Source organism: Dermacentor silvarum, chromosome 3, assembly GCF_013339745.2.
Source record: "Dermacentor silvarum isolate Dsil-2018 chromosome 3, BIME_Dsil_1.4, whole genome shotgun sequence".
NCBI lineage: Eukaryota > Metazoa > Arthropoda > Arachnida > Ixodida > Ixodidae > Dermacentor > Dermacentor silvarum.
In genome coordinates this window covers 33,070,258-33,083,985 of record NC_051156.1, presented here as the reverse complement: position 1 = coordinate 33,083,985, position 13,728 = coordinate 33,070,258, and the positions used below count along the sequence as shown (strand labels likewise).

At 49.6% G+C, this 13,728-nt stretch overlaps 2 protein-coding genes and 1 pseudogene across 2 annotated transcripts; 1 reads left to right on the top strand and 2 right to left on the bottom strand.

The window, feature by feature from the left end:
• LOC125944207 (testis-specific serine/threonine-protein kinase 3-like) overlaps window positions 1–13,728 on the bottom strand; it is a 260,227-nt pseudogene that overhangs the window by 115,820 nt on the left and 130,679 nt on the right.
• LOC119445398 (putative nuclease HARBI1) lies at window positions 3,809–6,306 on the top strand. Its single transcript, XM_037709699.2, has 3 exons — window positions 3,809–4,562; window positions 5,173–5,387; window positions 5,712–6,306. The coding sequence occupies exons 1-3, from the start codon at window positions 3,984–3,986 to the stop codon at window positions 6,004–6,006; spliced, it is 1,089 nt and encodes a 362-aa protein (XP_037565627.2). The 5' UTR covers window positions 3,809–3,983; the 3' UTR covers window positions 6,007–6,306.
• LOC119444286 (uncharacterized) lies at window positions 8,102–9,515 on the bottom strand. Its single transcript, XM_037708708.2, has 2 exons — window positions 9,078–9,515; window positions 8,102–8,644 (listed from the first exon to the last, which is right to left on the bottom strand). Exons 1-2 carry the CDS (start codon window positions 9,496–9,498, stop codon window positions 8,361–8,363), a joined length of 705 nt encoding a protein of 234 aa, XP_037564636.2. The 5' UTR covers window positions 9,499–9,515; the 3' UTR covers window positions 8,102–8,360.

Here is a 13,728-nt window from a genome sequence, read left to right as displayed (position 1 = left end):
CCAGGGTCCTTCAATACTTTTCTCCTGGTCATGAAACTCCCGCGTAAAGCTATGGGAGAGCTTCATATAGCGCCCGCAGTCGCGGCGCCGCGGCGCTGGCGTCGCTAGAAGGGCGACGGGGAAGGCGGCCGCTGCCGCCGGAAAGCGGAGTGTCGGCGCGGCGTGCTGTTGTGCGTGTTTGTTTTATTGCGATAGCAATTATATGGACACTTCAACCGGATTTCTGCCGTCGGCGTCGCCGTCGCCGTGAGGTTCCGTATAGATAAAATATTCGCCGCGCGCCGTATGCCCCAGCGAAAGCGTGCGGGGAGGCGCACTATCACGCAGAGCGAACGCACTCAATTTTCCACGCGCAAGCAAGGAAGCGGAAAGCCAGCGCCGGAGGGAGCAGGGGGGGGGGGGGCACTTCTCTGCCAACTACCGCGCTCGTCGCTCGTCCGCACAGTCTCTTATCTCTCCCACGCGCAAGCAAGGAAGCGGGAAGCCAGCGCCGGAGGGAGCGGGGGGGGGGGGGGCGCACTTCTACGCTGCCAACAACCGCGCTCGTCGTTCGTTCGACCGCACCGTCTCTTATCTCCACACGGCTCTGACCTTTATGCGCCGTGCATTCGCCGCTCAGTTTCCGTTGAAGCGATAGACCGCACGTACCTTGGGCTCGCTGCCAGCGTTTTGACAGTCGTTGGCTGCAGTCATTCAGTGTGATCTATTCATGTTTGTTTGTGCGCGCTCACACCACGCTTGTTCATTCAGTTAGTAATAGTCGGGCCACATTTTCCAACGCACGCTACACATGCAATGCTGCCCAGATCGGCAGTGCAGCACTACAGGTGTGTCCCTTCGCACCCGCTGCCCACGGTAAGCGCTTCTCATCAACACCACCGTTTCACACGCGCCTTCTCGTGGTCATCGAGTCTCTCTTCATGTCGGTCTACTTACGTCGCAGCACACCTGCTTACTTAATCAGCTCATGTTTACTACAATTCATATTGCTACCAAGGCCGCTCACCTTACTTCGTATGACATTGCTGTGTTGCTATCGCATTCATTGCTTCGCCCTTAGGGCGAAACTGTGACATTTTTTTTTCGTCTGAACGTGTCTCTCCATGTAGTGACATCGACACTTCGTAATTCACCATAGCAGTGATTCCTAACATTTGTTGTGAGCCAGGCTGCCGCTCCGGATACAAGGGCGTCGACGAAAAAGTCTCCCCATTCTGTTTACCAGCCAACCCGGATCTACGCGACAGGTGTCAAGAGTCTGTCGGGTTCTTGTTTGAATCAAAGTACTTTCGCGTGTGCGAAAAACATTTTGATGCCGGAGACATTGTTGCTGCGGACGTGTGTACAGTGAATGGAAACGTTGTGTCACTGCCACGCGATCGACCCAAACTGGTAGAAGACGCCATTCCGAGGATTTTCCAAGGCGTATCTGTGTACTTCTCTAAGCCCAAAAAACGTTCGCATGCTGGTACCGAAACGGCGCCCACCTGCAAAAAGGCTGCGAGCGGTATCTTCAAACTGCGCTGAAGCCGAGGTTGCGGCCGTCGCAACTGCAGACGTCAGCGATGCAGCAGAAGAAGAAATCCATGGTAAGTCTGGTGCACACCTTTGGAGTATGCTACTTGCTCACTACGCAGGCAAACTGACATCACTCTCATTACAATATTTGTTCTTGGACACTCTTTGCAGATGAAGTACGAACTGTAAATCGCCTTGGCGGTGCTGATGCAGAGTGCATAACTGAGCACGCCGTTTGCTTTGCCTCAGAGCTGCAAAGGGTGAAGGACCAACTTCGCAATGGGAAGCAACAACTTCATGCGTGTCAGCGGAAGCTCGCAAAAGCGGAGGCGCAGGCAAATTAAAAACGTGGCATGCAGAAAACCATTCAGAAGCTATCGGGCCGCGAGATGCTCATTATAGACCAGTGCATCATGAAGGCAAACATGAAGTCCACGAATTCAGTGCGGTAAGCCCCCATTCCTGATGTGTTTTTTTTTTTTGTATAAATCGCGACAGTGTCTGTGTTTTAGAGGTTTACTTGAAGCGCGGTATTTGCAATGAACGTGCTTACTTTTTGCTTAATGATCCAAACGAAAAAGTGATAATGCTGACTAAAATGAATATGAGCCACGCCCACTCTTAAAAATGCAAGATCTCTTTCAGCATGAAGAACCTATTGCTGACCAGGTAAACCTTTTAATAACACACCAAAACAACTTGCAGAGTAGCTGTGCACTGTATAGGAATGTGATAATGCTTGTCTAACCATTTGATGCTAATGGGCATACACGTCTCGTTTTAAATGCAGTGAAGATCTATTATGCTTTCTGGTGCTTAAAATTTCACACTCATGTCATTCACTGAGTGATACAGCAAGATATTTGTGTTTCAGATTGATACCGTGGCAGTTCTTTTGGACGATATACTACTGGAGCCGGCTGAGTGCATGCAAGATATAAATCGTCCGGAGTCAACGAAGGACTGCATTTTGGACTACCTTGGTGGCTAGATTGCAAGAAAGTTTGCTAAAATAAGCTGCAAGGACTGCCTCCAAACACTGAGGAGCACCTGCCGAAAGCCAAGTGCACTGACCGAAATAAAGACTAGGGGATTTTTGGAAGTGCCATCAGCTCAGCTACTTTGCTTTCTGCAAATTGTGGACGAGCACCTAGAAGTGTGCACCGTGGACAATACATATAGCCTGTGCCAATGTCTACATGAACATTGTTGAAGACATCCTGCTGGATGACCGTACTTCCTCGGCCAGTGTTGGCTGCGCAACACATTTTGTACGCACTACGGCTGAAGTTGTGGACTTTTTTTTATTAAGTGCCGTTTACATTTTTTTACACGCGAAAGGAACAGACTATTCGTGCTGGTGCTCGTTCATCCTGTCCAGCCACAGGAATGATGAAAGCAGTGACAAATTATTTTTCCTGGTGTTTTGTCTCATTCCCTCTATCCACCAACTTTTCTGCCAGTCTATCAAACGCAATCTTAATTGCAACCATATGTGTACTAGTGCTTGCGACATGCACTTTTGCATTCTTGATGCTTGCTAGTAATTCCTCCCTAATAATCGTATACCATGCCCTCCATTCCACCCTTTTACTAAGTAGACACTGTCCTGCAAGGGGTAGCGTGGTTATACCAAGTCAAAATGCTATCCACAAAGACCTGCGCAAACTTTTCTGTTAGGTTAGGTGTTAGGGAGAAAAAATAATACAAAAAATTAGGCTCTAATTGGATTAAGAAAACGGAGTATAAAGACAAACAAGACAAACATGCAAAAAAAATAATATACATATTCAGTTTGATCGGTAAATGTAGTCTTGAAAGACCTAATGACGATGGAAGCTCTGAGCTGGTTTCAATCTGGGCTGGTATTTTTATATCAAAACTCGGGGGGAGTTTTCAGTCGACTAAGTGAAACGCCAACCTTGAACTGATGGTCACTGCGACATTAAATGTGAATGGATGAAAAAAAATACACTCGCGCTGGTTTGAACTGATCATGTTTAAATTTGTATGCGTAAATGCAAGAACTTTCGCATAGAAACCCCACATATTGCCTATACCTAGCATGCGCAGTTCACAGCGGCTGCTGCAGTTAGTGCCAAGATGACTTTATTCAGACGTACCTGTTCTGCGCGCAACATTCCCATTGGCAGCTTCGCGATGCCTCAGAATAAACAGACAATTAACAGGAGAATAAGCGCTGCGGACCGCTAGCGCGTAGTAGGGCGCACCATAACTTATTGCGCAAGCAACGTTAATATGTGGGTCAGCTAGGCTTACCCCCGTATTCACAAACGCACCTCGACTCGACCCTCCACTCGAAATGCTCCTTGAGGGCGGCTTTTCATTTCACAAATCGCCCTCCACTCGAAACGCGCCTTGAGTGAAGGAAAGCTCGAGCGTTTTACTCGAGAATCTCAAGGTAGCCCCGCAGCTACCTTGAATCGCTCCTTCACTCGAGTGTTATGGCGGACCACGCTTCGTTTGTGGAATACATTCTCCGCGTCGACGAGCTATTTGGTGGCGTCATGGACGACAATGACATTGCAGACGTACCGCGACAGCGGCTGAGGGACCGTCTGAATCCCATGGAACACTTTAACAACAGCGAATTTCTCGCACGCTATCGGTTCACGAAGTGTACTGTGAAGAAGCTGCTGGACTACCTTCCACTTGAAGAGAACGCCAGCAACCGTGGTCACCCTCTTCCACCAATGCTCCAACTTCTTATCGCTCTACGATTTTATGGAGCCGGCACATTCCAAGTTGTGACGGGTGATCTAGTGAACGTGTCGCAACCGACGGTGAGCCGCGTCATCGAACGTGTGTCACGGCTAATTGCTACGCACGTGTTCCCGATCGTCGTGAAGTTTCCGAGCACCGATAACGAGTTCCGTGCGACGATGGTGGAATTCTACCGTATTGCCAAGTTTCCCGAGTTGACCGGGTGCATAGACTGCACCCACATCCGCATCAAGTCGCCGGGTGGGCCGAATGGTGAAGTTTACCGCAATCGGAAGGGTTACTTCTCCATTAATGTACAGGTAAATTGCTATACCTCTTTTTTTTCTTTACTACGGCAGCAATAATTCTTAAAATGAGTCATGTTAAATAATTTAATATGCATGACCTTCGATAAACAGTATACTGGCTAACCTAATCAATCATGGTAGAAATAAGTTTACTTGTTTGCAATCCCTTTCATATTCCGGTAGCGACATAGCGCATTTCTTGACACTGCGCGGTTATTTGGAAGAGTAAATTCAGATAGGCGCACCAATTAAATAGTGCTAGATGGTTTTATTTTAGGAGAATATTCTACGTATTGTGATTCTTTGTATCTTTGAATTTCTTTGAATCGCCTAAAGGGAAGATCACCATCATCAGCCTATATTTATATCCGCTGCAGGACGAAGGCCTCTCCCTGTGATCTTCAATTACCCCTGTCTTGCGCTAGCTTGCGCCTGCTTGCGTTTGCAAATTTCCTAACTTCATCACCCCACCTAGTTTTCTAGAAGAAAGGAAAGTGTATGGCCTTGCGATTTTTAAAAAGCCGCGAATACTTCTGCTCAGAAAAAAATATCATGTATGTATGAAGCGCGTGGCTTAGATTTACTTCAGCTGAGAAACACAGCATAACATTTTTTTCATTAGGTCATTGCAGGGCCGAAGCTGCAATTTTTCGACGTTGTCTCTAGCTGGCCAGGATCCGTGCACGACAGTCGAATCTTCGACAACAGTCGTGCACGCGTTCTTTACGAGACCAAACGAGTGCCTGGGCTCCTACTTGGCGATGCTGGCTACGCATGCATGCCTTTCCTCATGACCCCAATGGCTGACTCCGGACGACCGAATAGCCCCGAGAGCCGGTCAGTACCGCTGTATAAACCAAACAGCCTGTGGCTTTCACAATGATACTTGTGTAATTACGTACAGTTTCTTGTGTTTAAAGCTTTCGCTAGAGCAAGCTTGATACATTTAGAAGTTCTGATGCAATTTTGCTAAATATGGCTTTGTATTATTACCTTCATATATTTGCTGCAATCTGTTTTTGCTGCACTGACTAGGCCACATCACAATAGAATTATTAGCTGCAGGAACTTTGACTACTGGCCTGCTTATGATTTCAAGGTATAACGTTCGTCTCCAAGTAGTTAGCATAAGTGCAAACTAACATTGTCTGTTTTGCACAGGTATCAAGCAGCTCAGATCCGCACCCGGAATACTGTGGAGAGGGCTTTCGGTGTGTGGAAGCGTCGCTTCCCATGTTTAGACATGGGGCTTCAACACTTGGCGGAGCGTTCTGCAGTCGTTACGACAGCCTGTGCTGCCCTGCATAACCTGGCAGTCCTGAGGCAGGACCCAGAACCTCCAGCTGTGGTGATCCCACAACACTTGAGGCGGCAGCAGCCTGATGTGGCGAGTCAAACAGACACACTACATGGATCGCAATGCCGAATGCGGCTTATCGCTCGAGCATTTCACTAAGGCATCATAAAAGCAAATGTCCATCTTGTTCCACCTGGATCGCAAATAAATTAGTACAGCTTGCAAACTCCGATTATGTGCAAGTAAGAGAAGCAGGAACGCCATCAAAGTTCGAGCACAATAACTGCTCTAGATGCTCCTTTAGTATTTCCGTGATATGTATATTTTTGTGCTAGTTCATGTTTTGTGTATATCATTGCTTATCTGCACCAGTAGCTGCGACCATTTACCGCAGCTGTAGCTGGGTCATACTTCTTGCACATTAGAGCATAGACGTGTGTGAAAAATACAATAAAATATTTATTACTCCACCGGCTTGGTTTGTGCAAGTTGCTGCTTCTTGGCCTCTAATTCAAGAAGCAACATCTGGCGCTCCACGTCATTGCGCCACTTTTGCTGCTCCAGCTGCTGTTGTCGCAACTGGATTTCAATTTTGTGCAGCTCCTGCTTCCGTTCTTCATCCATCCTGTGGCGACGTCGTTGCTGGAGGAGCTGCTGCCGACGCAAGCGCATCTCTAAAGAATGCAGTTCTGCTGCGTGCTCGTCATCTTTTTGAAGTGCCTTCAGTCGGGCAGCTCCTTCAGGTGCGAGCACACGCTCTATTGCTGCTATGCGGCCTCGCGCTGGTCTCAATCGTTTGTCAATGCCAGCTTGAGCTTCTGAAGCGTCCGATTCAGCAGCAGTTGGCACTGCATGTGTCGTGTCCCTTTCTTGAGCTGGCGTTGCTGGCCCAGCTAGCTCTGGTGAAAAGCTGGTTTCAAAGGGGTCGTTCGCCGATAGCAGCACGGTACTGGGACCTGCCAAAACAGCACCTTCCTGAGCCGGTAGTGGTGGCTCAACTGGATTATCTGCACACATAAAACAAACATTGCATTGAAGCCTAGGAGGCACTACAGTTGAAAACTCATATTTATAAGCAGTGTTGATTCCACTGCTGGACCATCTTATGAGTACAACTACACATACATGCATGCACATTAATAAGACAGCCACAACAAATCAGTCACACACGGAAATGGAAGCCGCTATTGGCTCTAAACTGCAGTCCAGGCCAGCAAGTAAAAACAAAAAGTAAGCAGCTCATCTGTATGATGCCTTTCAAGTGTGTTAGTCACAGAAACAAAAAGGAAAAGTGTGTTCCTGTCTCGACTCAGTGCTGTCGTAACAACAGGCTGTAAAGCTTCACGACTGGATAGTGGTACCTGTGTAGCATGTTATTTAATATGACAGTAGATACAACTGCTCTCTATGATGTTTGCGACATATGTTAGTTACACAAACATACTGCCAAAAGAAGGCTCAATTCCACACAGATTCCAGTGCTGCTGGATACGCAAGCTATATAGTTTTACTGCTGGCTGGAGGCATCGCAGCTGTAGTATAAAATTTTCTAACAGAAGAAACAACTTATCTGACGATGCCTGCTGCATGTTAGTCACAAAAACCAGCTGCAAAGAAGACATGTTGCCAGGAGCCAGTGGTACTGGAACAGCATGCAGCTGAGCTTTCCGACTGAAGGCGCCCGAGCTGTAGATGATGGCATGCCCGTTGCTTCTGATAGAGCGGAGACTTCCGCAGCTGGCCGTGGTACCACAGAGGTAGTGTCTGCGGATATAAAAGAAGAAGAGCTAGTGCCCCACAGGTAGGTGACGCGATCATAAAGGTCTTCATACATTGTAACTTTACTGTAGGAACACTTTTGTTTGTGTGCTTGGAAACTTTTTTTTTCTACATGTACATACAGGAATCATAATGAATGCGTTCATGGTATCCGCATTAAAATTGGATAACAGGTGGTAGGGGGCGCATTGTTGACAGCATGCAAACACCCAGGCATCTCGGTAAAAATAAGAGATTGAGACAGCTCGGCCAAGTGCATGCTAATAGTGTGAGACCCAAACAAATAAGAAAAAAAAGAGACTGTCCTTCATGAAACGGTGCTCCAACAGCAGCAAAGTGTTGACTGGTGGATTGAGGCATTTCAGCCATGGCAGGTGAAATGTACTGGGTTGTTGACAGGCCAGCCTTTTCCTGCACTGGAAGTGGGGCTAGGGAAGAGGGGATCTGCACATACAAAACAATCAGATTAAATTACAGCTCTAATGGTGTTCAAGGCTAGCAAACTAGCCATGATGTCAGTTATTTACATTCATGACACGCAAGGACACGATAAACTTAATAAAAATGCACGCCACTGACAATAATTTGGGGAGGTAACAGCAACATACTGGCACAACATGGAATACTGCTGACAGATCGTAATGACAAACGTAAATTTTTGTGAAATAGACACACGAGCCATGTGAACAGCTGCGCCAGCTGCGTTACTTACAAACATAAATAACATAGAAACATCACATCTCACAAACAGTATACACGCATGCAGTCATAGCACAACACGCTACAACATGCCAACAGCTCTTGCCAATTCTGCCTTCAAGCCACTCGTCCATGCTGCCTTGATTGCCTGTCACCATAACTTCAATGGTACGCGCGGGTGGCAGCGACATCACTGGCTGGCTCATATGGGATCCGTCGCTGTCGTAGGGGTTTGGGAGCCGTGTCCCAATGTGCGAGGCAGCCGCCCCGACAAGCGCCAATGATGGGCTCATTGGCCGGCAGGTAGGTGGCCCACCCCCTGAGGCAGAAAAGCGTAAATGCATGTGTACATTCAAAATTACAGGCTAAAAACCAGCGAACACGTGTAAACACGGCTAGCAACCTATTCGCACTGTAATGTCCTCAACATATTAAATAATACGTCGATAACCCACCAGCTACACTTTCTGAATATGCCGATAATTATTTGCATGTGCATAATGTGCGCAGAATATTTGTTGTTATACTGACACCAGCAAAAGTACTTTCTTGCGCTTTGCTTAACCATTATTAATAAAGTTAGGCAGCAAAGCGGGGATACGCGGGTGTGCCGGGAGGGAAGGGAGGACTTTGTTAATGTTTCGATGATGCCGAGGCTGCATACAATTATTTTTACATATTTAGTTCAGTCGTACTCTGGAGACCTCTGCGCTGCTTCATTTTACCGAGCAAACGCAATGTGCAATTCTCACCTGTTGCGTAGAAATCCCGCTTTTCTTCCGAATCTTTCTTTTTCCACTTCGATTTTTCGTTGTCCCACAGCTTCCGCAGCTGCACCACTGTGACACGACGAATGCCTGGCTGGCTGTTGTATTCCTCAGTCAGCTTCTCCCAGGCACTGTCCTTGGCGCGCTTCGAAGTGTTATCAGTCTTGCGGTTTTCAATAACCGCTCTGTACCTCACCACCAGATTACGGAGCAGTTCCCGTTCTTCACGCGTGTAAACAAACCTGGGCGCGCCGGTTTTGCCGCCACCACGATTGACACCGTCGCCGTTGCTCATACTCACACGAAAGAGCAAACAAACGCGCACAGAACACGATAGAAAAGCAAATTCCGGCAGCAGTAAATACAAGAGTACAGTAACAAGAGCACGCACGGACAAACGAAACATGTGATTTCTGACGGATTCTGCTCTGGCGGGACTTGGCTACGCTTGGCCAGTTTCAGCTACATCAGCGTTTCATTGATCAAAAACTATGTTGCAAGTGTCACTCATAACTTGTATTGATAAATACATTAAAGAAAACTTAATTCACTTCAAAAATTAAACATTTCCTAAACGTTTGAACGTTTATTTGCTGAATTTATTGCAATATTCAGCCATATACTCTCGTTATCAGGGGCGCTTTCCGGAAGTCGCTCGCCGTTCAAGTGAAGGCCGGTTTCTCAAGTAGCCCCTTGACGGAGTAGTGCTGAAGTAGTGTTCATGAAACGCAGCGGCGCCTTGAGTGAAGGAAGGCGCGTCGCCTCGACTCGGTGAAGTGAAGGTGAAGCGCCAAGTGAAGGCGCGTTTGAGAATACGGGGGTTAGTCATGGCGCACTGTATTGACACGTATACATGTTTATCTTTCGCCGATGGCCGCAATCCACCGGCTAACAAATGTTAAACGTTATCGCTCGGCGCAGGACGCGCCTGTATCGGAAGTTTTTAGACCGTTATCGATGCTTCTTTCCGTTGCCTGTTTTCACCGACGCTTGTGTTATCTGATTGTATGAGCGACGCGAATTGTCTAGAACTTTCTGGAAGACGCGCGTACCAGGGATTATTCTGGAACCTTCGATGACTCAGGTATAAAAGCCGACGCGTTTTGCCACTGATCAGATTTTCGACGATCGCCGACTGTGTTCGCCGCTATCGTTGTGCTTTGAGTGTAGCTTGCTTTTGTGGGCACAGGTTCGCCCAATAAACAACCAGTTTCGTCATACACAGTTTTGCGACTGTTTTATTTACCGTCACTACTACGTGACATCTGGTGGAGGTGCATGATCGAACCTTCGTTCGATCATGCACCGAACGCCCCCGCAAAGCCGCGACCCAAGCCCGAAACCGGAGGACGAGACCAACGTCGCCAAGGACCAGCGAGCTAGCCGTAGGCAGCAAGGACTTGTGCCGGAGTTCGGACTTCTTCCCGAAAAGACCACCGAAATCAAGGCCAAGTCAACGACCAGAATGGCAGCACCAGCGTCCCCCATCCTGCTGCAGCAACCTCGGGAGCCACCGCCTTTTCGTGGATCATCGGCTGAAGACCCTGAAACCTGGCTGGAGACATACGAGAGGACCGCGACGTTCAACAAATGGAGCGACGACGACAAGCTGCGCCATGTTTATTTTTCATTGGATGATGCTGCTCGTACCTGGTTTGAGAACAGAGAGACCACCCTGGTGACGTGGGACCTATTTCGTGAGAACTCCGTGAGGACCTTCACGAATGTCGTGCGAAAAGAAAGGGCCGAAGTTTTATTAGAAACCAGAGTGCAATTGCCGAACGAGAACATCGCTATCTTCACGGAGGAGATGACTCGCCTCTTCCGTCAGGCCGACCCTGATATGTCTGAGGAAAAGAAAGTTCGGTTCTTGACGCGGGGTGTCAAAGAGCAAATATTCGCCGGATTGATGCGTAACCCGCCCAAGAGTGTCGCCGAATTTCTTTCCGAGGCCACAACGATCGAGAAGACGCTTGAAATGCGCGCCAGGCAATACAACCGCCGTGCCCTGACCAACTACGCCGATGCTCAAGCACTAGGCGCCGACGACCTGCGCGAGACCATCCGAGCAGTCGTTCGCGAGGAGCTGCAGAAGCTCTTGCCCGGGTTGCAGCCTCATGTGGCATCTATCGCCGACGTCGTCAAAGAAGAAGTTCAGCGCTCACTTGGAGATCCCGATGTGCAGCCGCAATCGCCACAACCCCAGCCGGAAGCGCTGACCTACGCCGCCGTTGCCCGTCGTCAAGGCCCCCCTTCACGCTCGCGCCAGGGCGCCGTAACGCCGCAGTTCCGTCGTCCGCCGCCGCCGCCGCCGCCAGCACGCCCGCCCGTCGCCCAGCGTAGCTACCCAACAAAGACAGACATTTGGCGCGCCCCCGACCACCGCCCGCTCTGCTATCACTGCGGGGAAGCCGGCCATGTCTACCGCCGATGCCCATACCGCGAGATGGGCCTACGAGGGTTCGCCGTCAACGCACCGCGTCCACAGCTTGGCGAGCGACCACGTGACATCGCCGACTACCTCGCCGGAGCCCAGTGGCAACCACGATGACCCTCACGCTCGCCGTCACCGGGCCGCTACATCTCGCCGCATCGCCGTCAGTACACCGGTCCCACCCGGGGCCGATCTCCGAGCCCTTACCCGGGAAACTAAAGGCAGCAACCGATGGAGGTGCGGTTGCTGTACGACGCAATGCCGAAGATCCTCCGCCGCCGACGACGACGACGACGAATCATCACGATGAGATATCAGCATGCCGCCTAGCAACAGCCTTGATAGCACTTCGCCGCAGAAAGAAGACCTTCCGACGCAACGTAGCAGCAGCAGAGCAAGCCGACGCAGCCGGGATCCGACGCCACGAATTAACCGCAACGCGAGACGCCGGTCTACCGATCTAGACGTGCTCATCGATGGTCATAACGTGACCGCTCTCGTCGACACTGGCCCCGACTATTCCCTCTTCAGTGGCGCGTTCCCCGCCAAGTTGAAGAAGGTGAAAACAGCCTGGCAAGGACCCGATATCCGGACAGTGGGAGGCCACCTAATAACGCCGACTGGAATCTGCACAGCGCGAGTCACGGTAAACAACCGCACTTACCCGGCGAGCTTTGTAATCCTGCAGCACTGCTCCAGGGATGTCATCCTAGGCATGGACTTTCTAAATCAACACGGTGCAGTCATCGACTTAAGGTCCAAGTCAATAACGCTTTCAACGCACAACGCGATACCACCGGCTACAAGCATAAGTTACCATGCCTTGAATGTGCTTCAAGAACAAGTATCGTTCGGCCTCGCTCCAGCGTAATTATTTCCGTCGGTACTGTTGTGTCTGGCGGTCCCTCGGGACAAAGGAGGCCGGCGCCGACTCAGACGCGCCAACCTGGCGCCCTTTCTCGCGGCCGAGAATTGTCACCTGGGACTGAGGGATTAGCAGTTGGTCTCCCGGCTACCTCATGCGTGGCTAAACGGCGGCGTCGCCCCTTGGTGCGGTCCCGTGAATTACCAGCGCCGCCCGAACCACGACGACGCTACGCCGACTGCTGCCTTTCGAGACAGCCACCGCCCTACCTGGTTCCGCGAACTGACCACTATGGAGAGGCGAATCTTGAAAGGGGCCCGCGTCTGGCAATCCCGGGGGAACTACATCAACGTTCGGTTCCCAAGGTGTCAACCGCTGCCTGTGTTCGGGGGCGACCTAACAAGATTGGAGGCGGAGCCCGGCAGGGAAACGACGCTTCACCATGTAGAGACGCTTGAGGCTTGACCATGTAGAGCACGCTTGACGATGTAGAGCACGCTCGACCATGGAGAACGCTCGGAGATGTAAACGCTACCACATGCAAAGATGTTAGCACGTAGACGGCTCCAATATCATGGAGCCCATCTTGTAATATACCATGTACAGTGTATATAAAACAGTTTTCTAATCTCCCTGGATATCTCTTCCTCTTGGCACCTGGCACGGCATCATACATGCAACCCTTCGTGGACCCACGGACAATCACCATTCGCAACAGTGGCTGGCAGCTTATGGGATCGGCCGGCGTTGGCTACATCGGTGTGGTGAGTGCTACGTGTTTGCTTCTCTTTTCGCCAGACTCATTAGCGCAGGTGACTAAGTCGGTAATGGTGGTTTGGTGTTGTTAGTGATTTTGTCTCGCAGATCAAGAATATAGTGTCTCGTGGGCTAAGTTACTAAGGGGAAGAAACACAGGGTGCACTGTAAATACGGATAAGTTTGAAATCCAGGAACTCCTCAAAAGTTGTGAGCCGATGGGCATTTTGGTTGTCCCTGCGGTAGGCAAAAGTCAACAATTGGAGCTTTTACAGAATGAGGAAGTGAGTTGGGAGAAGGCCGGAGAGGCCAGAAAATTTGTTTCATAAGAAGGAACGAAGGGAGAAATTCTGTGATCTCCTGGTGGTAGCGATAAGGACGGGCTTAGTGCCTGAGTTTGCGCTTCATGTCGCCAGAACTCTCTAGTACAAGTAGGTAGTTGCTAGGAGAGTAACTTTGTGTTTTCTGGCGGGCACCATTTTGCGAAATTCACCTTCTTTAAATAGCGAATTTTAAGAAGGGTGAATTTTGAAGGCAAACGAGATCGCTATGGAGAAATTCAGAGAGCAGGACCTCCTTCT

Coding starts and splice junctions, on each gene's coding strand:
- LOC119445398 (XM_037709699.2), top strand. CDS start 3,984: ATGGCGGACCACGCTTCGTTTGTGGAATACATTCTCCGCGTCGACGAG. Junction 4,563..5,172: donor ACTTCTCCATTAATGTACAG/GTAAATTGCTAT, acceptor TTTTTTCATTAG/GTCATTGCAGGGCCGAAGCT. Junction 5,388..5,711: donor CCGAATAGCCCCGAGAGCCG/GTCAGTACCGCT, acceptor TGTTTTGCACAG/GTATCAAGCAGCTCAGATCC.
- LOC119444286 (XM_037708708.2), bottom strand. CDS start 9,498: ATGTTTCGTTTGTCCGTGCGTGCTCTTGTTACTGTACTCTTGTATTTA. Junction 8,645..9,077: donor GCGGGATTTCTACGCAACAG/GTGAGAATTGCA, acceptor TTTCTGCCTCAG/GGGGTGGGCCACCTACCTGC.